Source organism: Galleria mellonella, unplaced genomic scaffold (assembly GCF_026898425.1).
Source record: "Galleria mellonella isolate WM207_F2 unplaced genomic scaffold, CSIRO_AGI_GalMel_v1 utg132, whole genome shotgun sequence".
Classification (NCBI taxonomy): Eukaryota; Metazoa; Arthropoda; class Insecta; order Lepidoptera; family Pyralidae; genus Galleria; species Galleria mellonella.
The window spans coordinates 5,364,847-5,384,324 of record NW_026441989.1 but is presented as its reverse complement, the minus strand read 5'-3'; the positions used below and the strand labels follow the sequence as shown (position 1 = coordinate 5,384,324).

The following is a 19,478-nucleotide window of genomic DNA, read 5'->3' as shown; positions in this document are numbered from 1 at the left end:
AATAAGACCTCAACAAGACTATTTCAACTTACCAGTTTATAAAGTCCTTTCTGATATAGTAAATAATAATATAAAATTATATATATTTATACTTACATATGTCTGTTTTGTTCCTCGTCGAATTGCTCCGCGATATAAGCAGCAGACGATTATAATTTTTTATCAAGATTCCCTTCACAGATTTTAATGTTGTATTAGCTGTCCGCTTAAAATATATACTGCAACTTTCCTACTCACCTAAAAAAACTATAAATTGTCCTTAATGATTAGTGCAATTTTTACGAAAAAGAAAACCCCGATTTAAAATATTTATTCATGTAGTGTCGATTTTTCGAAAAAAATAGTGATTATTAGAAAATCTTATAGAACTTCAAGATTCAGATAATATACCAAATAGCAAGAGTTATTGTCCCAAGAAAAAACTATTAAAGTACTTATAAACTTATCTCAAATATTATAGACATTATTTAATATTATGAAAACTTTATAAAAATTTGGCGATCTATTCATTAATTCAGTTACAAATGAAGACAATAGGGCTAGAACTCAATCCCGTAAAAACCATTAAAAAAAAGAAGACAGAAAAAAAATACTTTTCATTTTCCACATTGTCTGTTTACTTGTTTATTTTATCTTATTCAAAAACCCAAATAGCTATTAAAATTATGGCTTGCATAAATACAAAAAAGAGCCCTAAATCAGCATTATCATTTTATATAGAGCTTTACTGTAAAAGAAAAAAAATGTCTAAAGAAGTGGTAAGTATTTTTTCGCACATTATAAACATAAACTAAATGAATCAATAAGATTTGAATACTTCGAATAAATATTGCCACAACTTGTGTATAATTTAGAACCATTCTACCTAGAATTTTTATGTGCTTACTAATGTGCACTCGTGCTTTACAAAAATTTAATTATTTTGCAATAAATATTATGCCCCTTTTTAAAGACAGCTACACTTCTACTCTCTCCACAATGTGAAATCACACATTTTTTGTCAGACGTCTTTAATAATGTGTTGTGATAATTAGTTACATTATTTAATATAAAATATCCAACCATTAAAAGATAATGTATTTAATAAATTTTTATACTAAGTGTATTTTTTTTTTATAAGGATAAAGAAATAATCTTGCAAGCAACCAAGTCTTGGACTACGCTAAGTGAAGAAGAAAAATCTCAATTTGTAAATAAATTTAATGAGTGTAAAAGGAAACAGAGGGATAAATTAGCAAATTATTTAAAAAGAATACAACCTTATATGAAAAAAAAACAGACTTGCAAAAGGTATTCATTATTCCTTGTTACAAACAAGGCTATAAGAATTACTTTATATTTATATGCCTTATAGTATGATGGTAGTATATTTCTTTTTAGTTAAGTAAAGTTCTTTATTTTCTAAAACTACAAAGCAGCTTTTTTAACCATGGAGTTAAAAATTATTTTGGTAGGCTATCTGTTTTAGTTTTAATTGGTTTAGGAAAACATCATTTTACCAAAGATATTTCGATTTTATTTTGCTGAGCCTAAAACATAAACTGTATTGGAATAATTGTATAATGAAAAAAGGAAAGGACAATACTAACAAGCATACAGTATGTTCAGTTTCACTTTTTTGGAAGTCATATCGTAATAATGAATTTTAATACTGTTTATATTCCCAAGAGTAATTTATAACAAACAAGTAATAGAATTTATTATTTTTCAGAAACTCTGATAGTTATCAAAATGAAGACTTGATTAATAAATCTGATGAAAGTTGTAATATTGGCATTGACAATTTTTCACAATCAACAATTAAATGTGAGACAGTTCACAATATTGCTGGGGAACAGATATCAGATTCATTGTGAGTAAATTTAGCTTAAAGTGTGTAATAAAAAAATTAATTGATACTTATATATTTAGATCAATCTCATCTATGCAAGAATAATCTAATTATGTGTTAAGAAATGAAAAATATTAGTAATTATTTTTCATTTCTCCTCCTATAGAAAACTTTAAAAAAAAATTAAATTATTTAACTCTATACAAACAGTTGAGAGTGTAAACTCAGCTCTTTTCTACATATGTTTCTTTATGGGTTTAAAGTGAATTAATAACCTGTAATATGATTTAGTCTGAAATAGCTTACTTATAGTAACTGTATTACCATAAAATCTAGGACTAGGACAGATTTATTTATTCTTATGGTAGTACTAAACTTGAAAACATATTATGCAAACCATTGTTCTTCTTTGTTTCAAAATATCTTTGAAAAAAAAAGAGATTTAATTGTAGTTGTGAGTTACACAAATAGTACAATATTATATTTCAGAAATAATGTTCCTGAGATATCAAATTCAAATGTATCAGTTTGTGGAGTGACACATGCAGAGCCTGTGTTAATAGAACCTGTGCCTCCAAATGTAAGGTACAAAATTTATAAATACTATATATATATATATATATATATATATATATATATATATATATATATCTCATAGTCATATTTTGAGTGGATCAGATGGGATCACCCACCCCACCCAAGTGTAGAGTGTAAGCAAACCTTTCAATTATGCACAAAGATATTTCTAAGAATACACGTACGTCTTTTTAGAAGACCAGACCCCACCAGGTAAATAATATGTACATATATGGTCTATCTATCTTGATATCATTCTCAATATCGGCCTTAGCCTAACTGATGCCCTTGGGCAAGTTTTTATATTCATATTGCCTACTTTCCATGTACATTTTCTTCCATAGAAATACATCATAGCAAATTGACAGCACCATCAGTTTGGCCAGGTCTGTTCTGAAGAAATTAACTGCACCATGTCTAGATTATTGTTGGGTATGTTTGTAAGATGTTTGTTAAGTTATTGTAAATAACTTGAACTAGCATTGCTGTTTCCTTAAAATAAATATCCAAAATATATACATAAGTAGGTACCAGAAAAGAATAATTTAGCACTATCTTTCCGTATTTATACAAAAAGTTCATTGTATATCTAAATACACTTGGGTATTAATGACTACTAGCACTGGCACTAATTGCAGTTTTGTTGAGGCAACTTATTACTGTTAAAATTTGTGGTGCCATCTGGCTCTCATCCAGTATGAAAATGGTAGGTACAAACTTTTCTTCCATTTTATTAGTCAAAAGCCAGCGATGTCAATTAGTCTAAACGTGGCCCCGTGACCGGAATATTTTCATGGCTAGAATAGAAACTAGCCTGTTTTCATTGTATATTAAATTTCATGACGATTGGTTGAGGCATTAAAGTGCCAAGTGATAACAAACAAACGCACTTTTTCATTTGTAAAATGAGTAAGCATATACCTACTGTGTAATGCTCAAATTTTTTAAGAAACAATTTTATTTCAGGAATTCAAAAGAACTCTTTGAAATGATCCAAGCAAGAAATGGAACCAATGATTCATGGTCTACACTTTCCAACATCGAGAAAAAACGTTATAGAAGAGCTGTTTATTTGTTGAAAAAAAATTACTTATCAAATTTTAAAGCATATTTAGAAAGTTTACCTTCAAAAGAACTGTTTAACTACTATGTAAATAATATTTAATCATAAATATTATTGATATGCGAATAAAAATGTTGCCTTTATCTATTTATTTGTTTATGATTATTCTATTGTGATTTGTTAAGAGACTTCCATAAGAAATTTCTGAAATCTTACATCTCCTCTGTATATTTTATACATACATACATATATATATATATATATATATATATATATATATATATATATATATATATATATATATATTGCATTTACTATATAACTAGATTATGCAAACCATGAAGACATGTTCCGCATAGACATTTAATAATTTAATGTTTGCATATTTATATAGCCATTTATATGTTCAGCAGTGGACAGATAATGATTATATTTATATATAATTATTATTGAAATATAAGAATACCAAAGGGAGACTTTGTACAAAATTCTTTTGCTTGGGTACCTTTGTCCCATTCGTGTTTCCACCGTGAAGCAGGTGTGTTCGAATGGCTATGTTTCGGTTTAAAGGGTGAAATATGACAGCGAATTTCCAGGGTACAGAGGAATAACACCTAAGTCCTCAGGAATGGCAACGCATGAGGCGTATCATGGGCGAAAAAATATACTTTGTTACGTCCATAGTACTGCTCATGTCTATAGGCGACTGTTACCACTTTCCATCAGGTGGGCTGTCAGCCTCCTAAGTTGCATAAAAAAAACGCAGGTACTTATACATAGAATTAGTGTCCTGTGTAACAAGTTCCTCGCTTTTTCTACAGATAAATGCTAGAGTACCGCAGGGTTCGTCTTATCACCCATTATATTGTTGCTGCATATCAATGATATGTTGCAATTAGGCAACATTCATTGCTATGCAGAACGGCAGTAAACTACATGCGCGACACTATAGACGACGCGCGGCAAAGTAACCGAGATTGAGCTAAAGAGCGTAATTAGTTTTTTAACTTAACGAAGCCCTAGAATGAATTACTAGTTGGGGTTTGACCAACGTCGTCGAGTTTAATCTCCAAAAAACAGGTTATACGTGTTTACAGCCAAGAAATCACCTTTCCTTCTCCTTCCCTCCCTTAAGTACACTTCATTATAGATGCAGAATGACTGATAATATATAAAAAAATTCCGTTTGTTAATAATGTAGACTGCCAGTCCTATTGCTAGCAATGTACACTGTCAAGTCGACCTTTACGTGGTCCCCTCTGGAAACTACTGTGCTAAATTCCAGCTGTTTTCATCACGATAGGCTAATTGACCTGCCTTTTCATTCTCACCTATTATCCCTTACTGGTAGCCCACCAGTGTATACAATTAGCGCAATCTACCATTAAACAAAAAGAGCTCCCTGTCGAGGTTTTCCCAAAAGACTACAGCATGCGGTTCTTCACCAATAGATATTCCTCTACATTTTATAACAGATTCAAATGCAGCCAACCATTTTACAATTCAAAATCTTACGTGTGGTATCTAAGAACGCACCCGTCGCTCTCTCACATTATACAATTTATTCGCGTATAATAATAAATACCTTATTTTAGTATTTTCTTATATTTCAATAAATTAAGTAATATAAAATAACAATTATTTCGAATCGATTAATACTAGTAGTTACCTACTTCGATTAAGTTATTTAACATAACTAAAAATGTACATCATTATCATTATGACTATATTTAAACATTTTTTTATTTATTCTTATTACATTTTACATCAGATACTTATAAATAAATAGCAGAAAGCATGAAAATATTAGATTTTTTTAATTGCGCATTGTTATCCTAATAATTATTAACTCAAAATAATACGGTTTTTATTTAATGTAACAAAATTTAAACTACTTATTACTGGACATACATTTCAGAAAATAAAAAATAGCACATTTTTATTTGCCACAGATAAGACCAACAGCCATCCCTGCCATAAATGATGCTAGAAAAACATGAGTCTCGGTTGCACGATATTGATCATCTCCAGTGAAATTATTGTACCAACGTTTGGCCTTAACTTCTTTTTTCTTTAACAAATCTTCAGCCTTATCCAACTTTCGATCCACGAATCGTTCTACCTATAACAAATTATCCATAAAAATGCATTACACATTGAGAATTCTAAACAGTATTTTATAAAAATATAAAACACATTTTGATAGAATTATAAAAATTATGCTAGAACCAATGAAAATTTAAACAACGAAAATTATATTTCAATAATAATTTTTGAGGACTGAATTGTTTTTCATATTTTTATAATAATTATATATCAATTCACAATTAATAAATTGCCAAGTGTTGTCAGTTATAATTAGTAATTAGGTATTTCAGAATATTGTCAGTCTACTTCGAGAGAAGGCATGATTTATATGTACATTACTATATTATGATTATGTAGGCCTTTTTTTTCTTGGCATATTTAGTTTACATTGGTGGACATATCAATCTTTTTTATCTGAAAGAACAAACATACATAAAATAAGAAATCGCTAGATTATTATTACTTTTGTACTTATCAATGTACTTAAGATTTATTTTCTCTGATATTTATATGATTAATTTCAACAAAAATATCGCAAAATTATTTAATAAATATGTGAAGTGAGAAAAATCTCTAAACACGGTATAAAAAATTGTTTAAACTGTGCTATACGTATATATTTTTTTACCTATAAGAAGTTAAAATGTATCACTAATCTATTGTGAGTATTTCTGATATCTCAAATATTTATCAAAATTAAGTGTATATGTTTACCAAAATAATGCTGGTAAGGGCAGGTTAGTAAATGATAAGTTAATACCTATTGGATAATTTTATTTTGCCAGTTGAATATAAACAAGTTAACGTATATTAGATGATATTAAAATTTACTAACAATAACTATTTTTAAATTAAAATTCTTATACAAAAATTTAAATTCAAGAAGAAGCTATGCCAAAAAAGAATCCTCCTGTGAACCCTGCTGAATAATATGAATTGGTTTTGACAAATGATAATACCTGCAACAAAATAAATATTGATTGATTGAAACATGGACAATTTTTGCAGTATATGCAGGTGTTTATATATATAGGATACTGCTTGTAGACACTTGGCTTAGTGAAACCATTTTTAGTTGAGATATATTTAAACAACGTTGCTCTATGTGTCTGTTTCTCCTCTTAAGCTTAAATCATGCAACGGATTTTGATAAGGGTTTTTCTGTCATTTAAGTAATTTTTACAAAAGGTGTTTTGCATGTACATTTTACATAAATATTGCATTATTATTATAGGTACGTAATTTAAATAGAAGAATTTAAAGAGGAGGGTGCGTGCGCCCACATCTGGATAGGAGCGGAGCTTCCAGCTATGCTCAAAGACATGTCTATACATATTTGGCCAATTAACAATATAACACCCCTGGAAAATAATCTTAAATACTCCTACTCTGTCCTGCTACAAATCGAATTTAATTCACAAATCTATATTTATATTTACATTTTACTTATCTATATTCTAGGTCTATAAGTAAATTTGTGAGTTTAGATGTTCGGGGTTGATAATCTCTGGAACTACTGATTCAATTTTGTAAATTCTTTTACTATTAGAAAGGTATATATCCCTCGAGTGCTATAAGGTTCCGTATCCGTTTTATTTTGGTAAGTATATATTTTAAATAATTAATCACAATAAATATAATTATAGTCGGCAACATTCTATAATATGGCATGCGCAACCTGAACGGTTTGAAATAAAAGAATAAAATCTATCGCTTAAAAAAAATTCAATTTTAACCTTTTTATGTTAAAAGTAAAATAAATTTTACGAGATTTAGTTTGGATACAGGTTTGACGTATACTTTACAAATTCTCATAAAAACAAATACATTTGATTTAGCAAAATAAGAATTTCATGAAGAAAAAATTTAAACCTTTGGCTATAGATTTGAATTTTAGCTGTTATTATTATATTATATTTTCTTTTTCTAAACTTCATATCAGACTCAGTTCATTAAACTGCATAACTTTTAAACCAAAACTCTTCATATATTTTTCAATATATATTTTTTAAATTAGATATTATTATTTTGATATTATTTTAAATGTTTAACAATATCGCTGTTGACCCTATGATTAGTACTTAATTACTGTTAAGGTGGATGTATTTGCAGGTTATTCCTCGCCCATGGCGTCATTTTGTTGAGATAGTTGCATATTTCGTTAATACGCATCTAATCGCATCGCTCGATACAATTATGTGGAATGGATACAGCATCGTAACCCGTTTCGAAAAAAGAGCGGAGGGAACTAGTTTAAAGATGGATGCATCGTTGATGATGATCAAACGTAGTCCTAACCGTATTGGATGGCTAACCGTATTTCTGTTTCGCAATTTTCCGTAAAATATATTGTATTCTCGAGTGAGTTTAGAGAACTAAAATTGTTGTAGAAAAAAGAAATTTGGGCAATTTAATGATAGTTTTGGATGACACAAGTTTGTATTTTACCAGAGGGAGACTTTGTACAAAAGTCGACTGCTTGGGTACCTCTATTCCATTCGTGTTTCTACCGTGAAGCAGTTGTATTTGCATGGCTGTGTTTCGGTTTGAAGGATGGGATATGGTGTGAATTTACAAGGTACAGAGGAATAACACCCGAGTCCTTTGAAATGGCAACGCATGGGGAGTATCATGGCCGAAACAGTATACTCTGTTATGTCCATGGTACTGCTCATGTCTATAGGCGACGGTTACCACTTTCCATCAGGTGGGCCGTCAGCTTGTTTGCCATTCTAAATTGTATAAAAAAAAAGGTAAAAGTGAACGAAATCGTATAAATTGAAGAAAAAAAAATTACATTTGGGTTGGGGGTTTGTTAGTAATGGAGACTAAGGGCCATCGGGTCGACCTTCACGCAGTTCCCTCTGGTAACTGTCGTAGTTAATCCTTGTGAAAAAAAAATTTGATGTGTGTCGTGGTTCAATCGTGGTGAATCGACATAATTCGTCTCTAACGCTCACGACTACTCGAAGCAATTCTTTGCCTCGAGATTTTTTTTATACTACTGAGGTGGCAAACAAGCATACGGCCCACCTGATGTTAAGTTAAATGTCGGAATCGACATAACCAGTATAACTTAAATTGATTTTGGCTGGAATAATGTTCTAATTCGATTTTTTTCTCGAATTCGTGATTGATTCAAATGAACGAGAGTCAGTCTCGAGGTTACAAGCAGTGATTTTTGTTTACACGAGCTATACATACACGTTATATACACGAGCGGACAACATGGACCATTCTCGGGTGTGGTGCAACTAACAAGAAAAAAATTCATCCAGCATTGCCGTCTTCCGTCGATCAGACACCTAATGCGAACGTTGCGCGTCGTTTCATTAACATAATGGCCGATCTGCATAGTATGACCGAAAGTAATAAATTTCGTGTTTGGCGTTATGTCGCAATACAATCGACCTAATGTGGTAATACCATTTTAAAGGTCGTCAATTAATTATGTAAGGCTGGAAAACAGAGGGAAAGGAAATTCGAAACAATTACAAAAATCAAGTGAGGGGCGGGGGGGGGGGGGGGGAGTAATGTGCAACACATGTATTTATTTTTTCGTTAAACGTTTGATTTATAAACCGAATAGCGGCGCGTGGCCGTTTAACGTTAACGTTTTTATCATGGTGTTTATTAAATTAAATTATGCCTAAACTAGTGACCCGCCCCAGCTTTGAACAGGTGCAATGTAGAAACAATGTGATGTTAGTATGAAATAATTGTATCCGTCTTAATAGTTTTACACATAATTTGTATAAACTTTTTTAAACATTAAATTTATAAAAATAATTTAAATGGTCAGAGAAAGCCATTGTTGGCTTTTTTGTTGTCCTAATAAAGAGGAACAGTTCCATCAAACATTATTTTGTTATATTTCAGTGTTTTCAATGAGATATGAGTCGACTTAGTTTCTTACAAAATCTTGAACAATTATTGTCATACTTCAACACATTAACACAAAACAATATTAAATTATACCTATAAACCTTCCACTTGAATTTTTAAAGACTACTTACTACCAAAAAATAAATGTAATTTTGGATAGGTAGATTAATCTAAAACCTCACCATGTATTACTAGGGGGAAAGGGGGTAAAAAAATTGTTAAAAACATCACATGATTAATAAACAACCTCTTACAAGAATTCAGAAATAGCTTTTCTCTTATGTCCAAACATAATATGTAATAACATAATACTTACTTTCTCAAACCAATCGGGAGATTTTCCTGTTGCTTCCTTTTCAATTTTGTCACTGATTTTATCAACTTTCTTATTTATTTTATCCCAATTAATATCAATGTAGCCTTTTTGACTTGCAATATGTAACAATATAACTCCTCCTCCTATACCAACAGCAGCAAACTTTCCAATTTTCATAGTAATAAAACCAGTTATCCTAAAATAAAAATAATAAAATTTAGTGGCCATTCCATTATCATTTTATTATATAGTAGAAAGTAGAATAACTTAACCTGCGCTACTGGAATATGCAGACAGGGTATTAGTGAGGGATGATAGGTGAAGTTGAAAATAAGAATAGGTATGTTAACCTATTGGGCCAAATTCCTTCCGAATCAACCACAATGGTTTCCAAGAGGAAAAAGGTGGAAGTTGAGTCTCTCGGAATGACGCCGCTAATCCCTGTTAATAACAATCCTTTCCTTATCCTCCTCCCTCCATTCTCTTTTATTTGATAATAGTATCAATTAAAAATTGGCACTTTTATATGCAAAAATAGAATTATTTTATCATCACTATATAATAGGATAATGTATGCTAGTAGTTTATAAATAATTACTGGAATTTTGGTTAAATACAAGATTGAGTAAGTATAAAGTTTATTCATTTTTATTATTAATATACAGCAACCTATGTAATTTTAATTAAAAATTTGTTAAAATCTGTTTTTGAATTATAACCTAGCATTAACACCATAATTACCTATATATAAACCTAAAAAAGGTTATAATTTGTTATGTGTGCCTTATTAAAAATAAAAAATAAAAAAAAAATTAAAATAAGAAAATAAAAAAAAGAAAAAAAAAACAGATAAAAGTATGCTAACAGAATATGAAGAGAAACATGCTCAACATAAAAATGTAGATAAGATTTAATCATAAGGATAAAGGTTAAAATAACAGATGCTGTGAAAACTATAAGGAAATCATAATGGATTTGAAACAGCAAAAGTCATGAAAAATATCTTTTATCACTTACTCTTAATTGATATCCAAAAGACAAACAGAAAAGTGACAGCAGAAATAGATTGTGATTAATTCTAGACCAACTAACCTACTTTCATTCTAACCTATTACCTGACTGGTGCCCCCATCAGCATATTCTGGTAACTGTACATGTACAAGTAACAGCATATACTGGGGGAAAGGGATTGTTAGTAATAAGACCTAACAGGCCCATTACGGGGGAGAAGGGATTGTTAGTAATGGGGATCAGTAGCCCCATCGCTAGCAATATACCCTGTCAGGTCAACCTCCTCGTGGTTCCCTCTGGGAAACATTGTGCTGAATTCCAGGCGTATTCATCACGGTGGGCTAACTGACCTGCTTTATCCTCACCTATCATCACTCACTGGTGCTCCGCCAGCGTATACGGTTAGCGCAGGCAGAGTTACCATTCCATTATCATCCATTAAAAAAAAACAGCATATACTGTTGACAAACTTGTCATTTCAATATTAGTGTAAGATGTGGTTTTTTAATGGATGAATATTAAAAAATCCATGGTTGTAGCCTATGTCCAGCAGTGGACAGTTAACGTCGGATATGATGGACAGAAAATGATAAACTAAGACAAATCTACAAATGAAAATTAGCATGAAAATGAATATAATAATGACTAATCATGTTTATATGTAATGATCATTACATACCATCCTGACGCAGTTCCTAAAATTAGCTGTTTTGTTGCGGAAGTTTTTCCAATGTCTGCTATGGCCTTTTCAATAAAATTTTTTGCATCATCTACGATTTTCTTCGCATCTTCAGATGCATCTTCTTTTTTTGGTTTTGCCATCACGAGAAAACCAATAAAAGGTTTTAATAACAATAATAAATAAATTAGACGCAGATAATGAAGTTTATAAAATTATATCGACCGATCACCACAGATTAAAAAGAATATGTTCAGAGAACAGAGCTAATAAAATTATTACGTTCTACTTAGTGATGTGCCACATTACTAATCAGCCTCTGTTCAATCAACTGAGCAATTCAGTTAGAATATTCAAATTATTTTAAAATCATTCACCTACTAATTTTATTCATTCGAGCACAAATTTCATTGGCTATACGCTTCTACTATAGCTACAAGATAAGTTAGTGGCACTGTACCAAGTGTCTTTACTAATTCTACCGAATTTTTTGACTATATAAATCAATTGGATTAATCAAATGATTTAAAAATCATTTGACTACTAATTTTATTTATCTGATTATTAATGTCAGTCAACTACTAATGTCGTCCGACTGTACATAGTAGCGACAAGAACATAGCCATGTCGACTCGATCGTTGTAATTTTTTTTTGTAATAGACAAAATTGTTACCCGTTTAAATGTAGTAAAATTACCAATTTTCGAAAAAAGTAAGTAAGTTCTAGTAAAAATGTATTTATAGCGAATTGCGATAGTTATTATAAAAGTAAGCAGAAAAGTAATTAATTAAGAAATTATTATAATGTTGGTTTCACGCATATAGTGATCGAGGAGTAGTGGATGCAAACTGGAATAGACTACGTAATAGCAGATACAGAGCAAGGACTTTGTTGTAATTCGTTACTAATTAGTATAATCATACGTATAAAGAAATTAGTATATTACTAATTTTGTAGTCGTATTTTAAAATTAGTAATTACTAATTATTAGAATAACATAATAATATCAATTCGCGCATCGCTAATCCTTACTAACGATTAGGAAACGTCAGAAATGTATATAGAATCTTCTATATAGTTTAAGTTTGACATCAAATGTCACATAATTTTGTAACTTCAATTTGTTTTATGAAATTTGTCCTAATATTTATATATATATATATATTTTAATTATTTTAATAACAATATTTAATGTAATTTTTTTTCTGACTACATTGTCTATTAATTGCTTTATGCCTAAATTTCATTAAATATATATTTGTAAATAATGAAAATGAAAACTTGAACACTTATATAAATCGAAATTGTATCAGTTATTTGATTTGAAAACAATTGTACTATGATATCGGAAGTATAAATCAGAATTTATCATTAAAAAAATCATTTTTACATTCGTAACATACATTATTTGGGTAGGTTTTAATGCTAGTTGGTATACTTAATTGCTAATTCCATGAAGAAAAATATCTTTTGAAACTTTTTAATTTTTAACCTACTTTTACAAATTGTATATTACAGAAATAACACTTAAATAATTATAGATGAAATATCTTATAATACTGAGAAAATGTCATTTATTAAGAGAATAAGGCTTGGCAATTGTGCTGCATCATTACCCATCTCAAGTTTATCAAATAGAAAACTAAGCAGTTTAGGTTTATGGGTAAGTACTAATTTTGGGATTTTATTGATTGGTGTTTTTTTCTTATTTTTGTAGTCCCCACAAAAACATTTTGTTACAGCATCCAGTATGGAGGTGTTATTTATATATTCTGTAACTTTTTATTTGAATATTTACAGCAACAAGATATATGTACTGAAATTAAAGTAAAAATAGAAAAACATTGGTCAAGGACTGTATTAAATAACATTAATAAAGATTCAGATAAAGCATACTATATTTTGCCAATGTTCCCATATCCGTCGGGCAATTTACATATGGGGCATGTAAGAGTTTATTCTATATCAGACACCATTGCAAGATTTCATGCACTAAATGGTGAAGATGTTATTCATCCAATTGGGTGGGATGCTTTTGGTTTACCAGCTGAAAATGCCGCCATTGAACGTAATATTGCACCTCATAAATGGACAAATGCAAATATTAATTCAATGAAGCAACAACTGCTCCAGTTGGGTTTAAATTTTGATTGGAGTCGAGAAATATCCACTTGTGAGCCTCAATATTATAAATGGACACAATATATATTTTTGAAACTGTTCGAGAAAGGAATGGTGTACCAAAGCAAGGTTTGTATATGATAAAATTAAATCATCATTTTCAAACACTTGTGTAATTACCTCTGAAAGGGCAAAACAAATATTCAATAGATTTATGTCACTGGAAATAATGTATTACCATATTCTAATCTAGCTGTCTTGAAAATTTTCTCATCAATTTTCCAATTCTTTTTCTTGACCCTAATACTTTAATTAGATTATATTAGCATTAAAAAATAGAAACTATTGACCATACAAACTTACAGTATGTTATATTTATTTAACAGAGTGAAACTGAAAACATTGTATTAATAAAACATTTTAATGTTGGGCATTGTGGAGTGCAAGTTAGTAGTGAGAACCACACCCTGCTATAACAGAAACACACTGTTTACTCATTAATCTATTTTAAATTCTTTAAAACATTGTATAGCTAATTATACAGTTCATATCTTTGTTTTGCATAAACACATACCTTTTTTTATATAATTTACAATATATAATATGCAATATATCCTCTTAGGTTAACCTTCTCACAGTTCCCCTGAAAACATCATGATTGATTAATTCTTGAATTCATTATGGTGGTCCAAGTGACCTAATTCATCCTCACCTACCATCTTTCACTGGTACTCTGCCCGTGTATACCAATAGCGCAGGCAGGGTTACCATTCTATTACCATGTATTAAAAAAAATATTTATGAAATGTGGTTTCCATTTGTACTGTTAACTATGGGGTAATATCTGTCATAGTATATTTATCAATGTCTGTGGTGTTGTTTGAGATGTTCAATCACAACAATATGGTTTACAAATAACATACATTTATATATAATTGTATTAATTATTGTTTAATAATAGCTTAAAAGAGATTCTATTGCACTATAGGTTTAGTTGTCAAGCAGAGAAACCTCACAATGTACTCTTACAGTAGATTTTTAATATTTTTGTCTACTCTATACAATACATTATGATAAATAATTACAAAAATTATTACTGAACATTTACTATTCACAGGCAAAAGTGAACTGGGATCCAGTAGATAAAACAGTCTTAGCTGATGAGCAAGTGGATGATTCTGGACATTCTTGGAGATCAGGAGCCAAAGTTGAATCTAAAATTCTTACTCAATGGTTTATCAAAACTACAAAATATGCAAAAAAATTATATGATGGCTTAAATAGTGAATACTTAGAGAACTGGAAAGACATTATCAATTTGCAAAAACATTGGATTGGAGAATGTGATGGAATTGTTGTATCATTCACAATGAAAGTAGGTAATAAAGTTAAGCAATTTGATGTTTGGACACATGAACCTTATAGGTTTATTCATGGTAAATTTTTAACAATGAGTAAAAATAATATAATAATTCAAGAAATACCGATTGAAGACACGGGCCATTTGTTGTGTTACAATCCTATTACTAATACTGAACTACCAATTTATATAACAGATGAAGTAAATTATCCAATTGGAAGAGATGTATATATAGCTTCACCAGCAACAAATCAAGATGATCTAAAATTAGCCAAATCCTTAAATATATCAGTCAGTAAAAGTGATAAAGTAATTGACTTTGAAAGTGATAATCACAAAGTTATAAGTATTGCTAATAATAAAAATGTGGGTGGTTATTTTGTAAATTCAAAACTTAAAGATTGGCTAATATCTAGACAAAGATATTGGGGTACACCTATACCAATTATTCATTGTGATAATTGTGGTGCTGTACCCGTGCCATATACAGAACTACCTGTTAAGTTGCCATGCATTGAATTTTCAGAATATGGTAGTCAAACATTAACAAAATTAAATGACTGGGTTAATTGTAAATGTCCAAAATGTCATTCTGATGCTAAAAGAGAAACTGATACCATGGATACATTTGTAGATTCGTCTTGGTATTATTATCGGTTTTTAGATCCTCAGAATGAAATAAAACCATTTGATAAAGAAAAGCTATGTAATAAGGTACCTGTTAATATCTATATTGGAGGCAAAGAACATGCTGTACTCCATTTGTACTATGCTCGATTTATGAGTTATTTTTTACATTCGCTTGGATGGACACCAACAGAAGAGCCTTTCAAGAAACTTCTTGTTCAAGGGATGGTTATGGGACAGTCATACAAGCTAAAATCGTCTGGAAAATATTTACCTCCTGAAAGTGTTGAAAAAATAGGAAAAGAATATAAAGAAAAAAAGTCTGGAGAACCAGTAATAGTGCAGTGGGAAAAAATGAGTAAATCAAAATATAATGGAGAAAATCCTGAAAGATTGTTATCTAAATATGGTTGTGATACAACTAGACTCCTTATATTGGCAGATGTTCCTCCAGCTACTAACAGGAATTGGTCTGACGCAAGTAAGTAGCAATTTGTATATCTTTTAGCTGTATATAGAAGTAAAAGAAATTTATTGATTGAATAACTAAAAACATGTTTTCTGTCTGCTCTAATGTAATTTTTGTAATGTTTACAGCATTACCAGGAGTTTTAAATTGGCAACATCGACTATGGATTACTATAAGAGATTTTCTAAATTATAGAAATAATACTTCTTTAGAAAATAACTTAAGTGATGAAGAATTTATGAAATTAGAATCAAAAATATGGGAATCCAAAAATTATTTTATTGCAACTAGCACCTATCATTTCAAACACACTCAAAAACTTAGTGTTGGTATTTCAAGATTGCAAGGCTTAACAAATACCTTAAGAGTATGTATTTTAAAGTTATTGTATGATTATTGCAGCAACAGGGTAATCTGTAAACAGTGAATGGTCCATGGTGATCTACTGTAAGGTGATATTTCTAAAGAAATAATTCCTATAATTTTCACAAGTGGCCGCATAGTCCCAACTTTACTTATATCCTTGTTGCCAATATTACTTTTATTATTTAAAAAAATAGTGATAACGGTACCTAACATACATATCTGTAGTCAATGGAGTTAATTTTGAAGTACCGTACTATATCTCCATTTGTAAAATTTTAATTTGATAATGATTAATATTAAATTTTAGACTTTCGCGTTGCATGGTTTATGGTTTATTAGAAACGAGAATATATTTCGACAAGTTACACCTACTTAGTATTAACAATTTTTTTTTTTAGAATTGTATCAGAATTACTTTATATTTAATTCTTGATGAAACATCTAAATAAAATATCAATTTTAGAATATGTTTAGGAAATGGTACCTCAGAATTGACTTTATTGTCCAGTAATGAACTAATAATGAAGGTGGCTTTAAATTTAATCCAACAACAAACTGTTACCGCATTATGTTCAAAAGGTTTTTTTTGCTAGCTTTTGCCCGTGACTGTGTACATGTAGATTTTGAAATAAAACTTAAAAATAAATATATAATTACTTGGCTAGATGATGCATCAAGATAAACATACACTGAATTTTAAGTTTAGTCTTCAAGAATAGAACTGTAAAAACTATATATCCAATTTGGTGATTACACCAAACTTATTAAGGCATGGTGCCGAAACAAACATACAACAAAAAATTCTAAAAAATATTGTTTTCGCTTCTGTTGTTTTATTAGGACACTATATTTTTTTTTTAAATCTATGTATAGACATTGTTGAGTTACAATTTTATTATACATATTTTAAAATACATAAATGAATAAAATTGGATCTGTATTATAATTTTCTGGTAGCACTACCTCATTGTTTATATATTTATTGATGTTGATTTTATTAAATTACTGTAATATAATTATATTTCAGAATAATTTGCCATGTGAATTGATAAGCAAGAGCCAAGAATTTGAAAAGGCATTAGCATGTTTAATTATTATGTTGGCTCCAGTTATGCCACATTTTTGCTCAGAGCTCTGGGCTGGTTTCTTATCAGCTCCCAATAGAAAATCTGCAACAACAAATAATGTTATTAATTGGAATAAAAATGTCTTTGAACAAAAATGGCCAAAGGTTGATGACAGTTACAAATTATCATTTTTATGCAAGGTAGGTTTTGAATATACCATATCTTTTTTGGAGCTTATTTGCTAATATGATGGCCCACCTAATGATAAGTGGTACTTATAGACATAAACGGCACTATAGATGTTACAGAGTACACTTATTACTTTGATAAGTTGCTATTCCTTAGGACTAAAGTATTATTCCTCTATATTCAGATTAATTTCATTTCCCATCATTAAACCTTAAAAACTATGCAAATAACTTTTTTTTTTATTTAACTAACTTATCTCTTTCTATAGGTTGATGGTGCGGATAGGTGTGATTTGAAAATCAGAGCTACAGAACTTGATAATTTAAGCCAGGAACAAGCTTTAAGAATGATGCTGAATCAGGAATCAGTATCAAATAGAATAAAGAATGAAATATCACGAACTAAATATGAATTATACCCAGGTTGTCGTGCTATACTACACATATTCACAAAAAAGCAACAGAAAAAGCCTAAAAACGAAACTAAAGAACTTGCAGCAAATATCCAAGCAAATTGAAAATATGTGTTGGTGTTATAAGACAATGATCTAAAGTCTATACTACCAATTATTACTATCTAGTACTACCAATTAGTATGGTCAGTATTCTAGAGATATAGTATGCAAAGCAATGTTGTGAAGTTAAAAAAATTATGATAATAAATAATTAGTTCGAAAATATTTTTGTTCGTATTTTATGTTTAATATCATAATTTCAGTCGTTATTTGCAGTCAGTCAATCAAAGTGAGTAGATACCTGTGTAAGGCAAATAATAATATAATAGATTATAATTACTTATGTTTGATTTAATTTAAGGTGAAAAGGGAGCAAATGTTTACGATGTACTTAATTTCTAAAATTTACCTTCTTGTTCAATCAAAATTAAGATCTAACTGTTGCAGTACTATTGAGGTCATTGTGTATAGTGTTTAATACCTCCAGATAGGGATTCCATCATAATTATTATATCTCTGCAAATTGATTGAAGGTGTGTGATGTATTCACCATTTATATTTATACAATATCTCTTCCAGTTCGAAAGTTTCAAACTTCCAATGCAGCTATGAAAAATTTCGGGAAGATGACGTCACCCTATCTAAAATCTACTGTACTGGAATGGGTTACGTACTCCTGTAGTTTTCTTGTAGTTGCGCTATCGCCTGCCGCGCCTGCGGCAAACGCTGGCGTGGCACCGATGAAGGGTGATAGGTGAGGATGAAAATAGGTGAGTACAGCATATTACTAAAAAAGGGCCGTATTTTTTAATGGAGGGAAGACAGTCGAGAATAAAAAGCATGTCAGTTAACCCATTGTGATGAATACACTTTGAATTCAGCACGATGGTTTCCAGGAGCGACCACATGAAGGTCGATCTGCCAGGGTATATTGCTAACAATAGAGCTGATAGTCCGTATTACAAACAATCCCTTTTCTCCTGCAAAAGGGCCTTAAATCCCTATTACTAACAATACAATAAAGTAGTAACTGTACGATTTTCAACCTTCAATTCAAAATTTTACTAAATTTTAAAGCAATTATATCAACTATTTATTATCTGTCCACTGTTGAACATAGGCCTTACCTATAAGGGGAGTTTTGCCAGTATTTGCCGCGTTTGGCAGGCGAGTTGGCAACTACAGTTAGGCTTTTAGGAATGTTATAATTCAATTATTAATTTATTAATTTTCGTATTTGAATGATGTTACTAATTAATAATTCGGGGTAAACCAATAATAAAGAAAATAAAGTCCTTTCCCTGTACTACCTACTACTACCTTAATATTTACTTACTTAATAGGTCATAGTGAACGACCAAACAAAAATATCCAA

At 30.1% G+C, this 19,478-nt stretch overlaps 3 protein-coding genes across 8 annotated transcripts; 2 read left to right on the top strand and 1 right to left on the bottom strand.

The window, feature by feature from the left end:
* Positions 1-468: 468 nt before the first annotated feature.
* On the top strand, positions 469-3,617 carry LOC113518451 (uncharacterized). 4 transcript variants are annotated; one of them, XR_008253823.1, is made up of 6 exons: positions 559-758; positions 1,121-1,290; positions 1,712-1,852; positions 2,321-2,411; positions 2,752-2,839; positions 3,374-3,512. XR_008253823.1 is itself a non-coding variant. In XM_026903380.3 (5 exons), exons 1-5 carry the CDS (start codon positions 525-527, stop codon positions 3,570-3,572), a joined length of 840 nt encoding a protein of 279 aa, XP_026759181.3. In that variant the 5' UTR covers positions 469-524; the 3' UTR covers positions 3,573-3,617. The 4 variants fall into 4 exon arrangements, 2 of the variants coding, with proteins under 2 accessions (XP_026759181.3, XP_052759081.1); XR_008253824.1 differs by having other exon boundaries at positions 2,321-2,416; XM_026903380.3 differs by lacking the exon at positions 2,752-2,839 and having other exon boundaries at positions 469-758; positions 2,321-2,416; positions 3,374-3,617.
* Positions 3,618-5,179: 1,562 nt separating this feature from the next.
* Positions 5,180-11,708, bottom strand: LOC113518453 (FUN14 domain-containing protein 1). Of its 2 annotated transcripts, XM_031913059.2 has the most exons (4): positions 11,450-11,708; positions 9,760-9,955; positions 6,394-6,517; positions 5,369-5,592 (listed from the first exon to the last, which is right to left on the bottom strand). In XM_031913059.2, exons 1-3 carry the CDS (start codon positions 11,590-11,592, stop codon positions 6,437-6,439), a joined length of 420 nt encoding a protein of 139 aa, XP_031768919.1. In that variant the 5' UTR covers positions 11,593-11,708; the 3' UTR covers positions 5,369-5,592; positions 6,394-6,436. The 2 variants fall into 2 exon arrangements, with proteins under 2 accessions (XP_026759185.1, XP_031768919.1); XM_026903384.3 differs by lacking the exon at positions 6,394-6,517 and having other exon boundaries at positions 5,180-5,592; positions 11,450-11,707.
* An 875-nt stretch (positions 11,709-12,583) lies between these two features.
* LOC113518446 (leucine--tRNA ligase, mitochondrial) lies at positions 12,584-18,328 on the top strand. 2 transcript variants are annotated; one of them, XM_026903368.3, is made up of 7 exons: positions 12,584-12,862; positions 12,969-13,113; positions 13,251-13,700; positions 14,689-16,039; positions 16,156-16,394; positions 17,421-17,660; positions 17,918-18,328. In XM_026903368.3, the coding sequence occupies exons 2-7, from the start codon at positions 13,018-13,020 to the stop codon at positions 18,164-18,166; spliced, it is 2,625 nt and encodes an 874-aa protein (XP_026759169.2). In that variant the 5' UTR covers positions 12,584-12,862; positions 12,969-13,017; the 3' UTR covers positions 18,167-18,328. The 2 variants fall into 2 exon arrangements, with proteins under 2 accessions (XP_026759169.2, XP_052759080.1); XM_052903120.1 differs by lacking the exon at positions 12,584-12,862 and having other exon boundaries at positions 12,977-13,113; positions 13,193-13,700.
* Positions 18,329-19,478: the final 1,150 nt, after the last annotated feature.

Bases quoted from the DNA above. Each gene is read 5' to 3' on its own strand.
- LOC113518451 (XM_026903380.3), top strand. From the start codon at position 525: ATGAAGACAATAGGGCTAGAACTCAATCCCGTAAAAACCATTAAAAAA. The intron at 1,291-1,711 runs GTATTCATTATT...ATTATTTTTCAG, and splicing joins AAAAAACAGACTTGCAAAAG to AAACTCTGATAGTTATCAAA. The intron at 2,417-3,373 runs GTACAAAATTTA...ATTTTATTTCAG, and splicing joins CCTGTGCCTCCAAATGTAAG to GAATTCAAAAGAACTCTTTG.
- LOC113518453 (XM_026903384.3), bottom strand. From the start codon at position 11,592: ATGGCAAAACCAAAAAAAGAAGATGCATCTGAAGATGCGAAGAAAATC. The intron at 9,956-11,449 runs GTATGTAATGAT...TTTTTATTTTAG, and splicing joins TTAGGAACTGCGTCAGGATG to GATAACTGGTTTTATTACTA. The intron at 5,593-9,759 runs GTAAGTATTATG...AATTTGTTATAG, and splicing joins CTCCCGATTGGTTTGAGAAA to GTAGAACGATTCGTGGATCG.
- LOC113518446 (XM_026903368.3), top strand. From the start codon at position 13,018: ATGTCATTTATTAAGAGAATAAGGCTTGGCAATTGTGCTGCATCATTA. The intron at 13,114-13,250 runs GTAAGTACTAAT...GAATATTTACAG, and splicing joins TAAGCAGTTTAGGTTTATGG to CAACAAGATATATGTACTGA. The intron at 13,701-14,688 runs GTTTGTATATGA...TACTATTCACAG, and splicing joins GAATGGTGTACCAAAGCAAG to GCAAAAGTGAACTGGGATCC.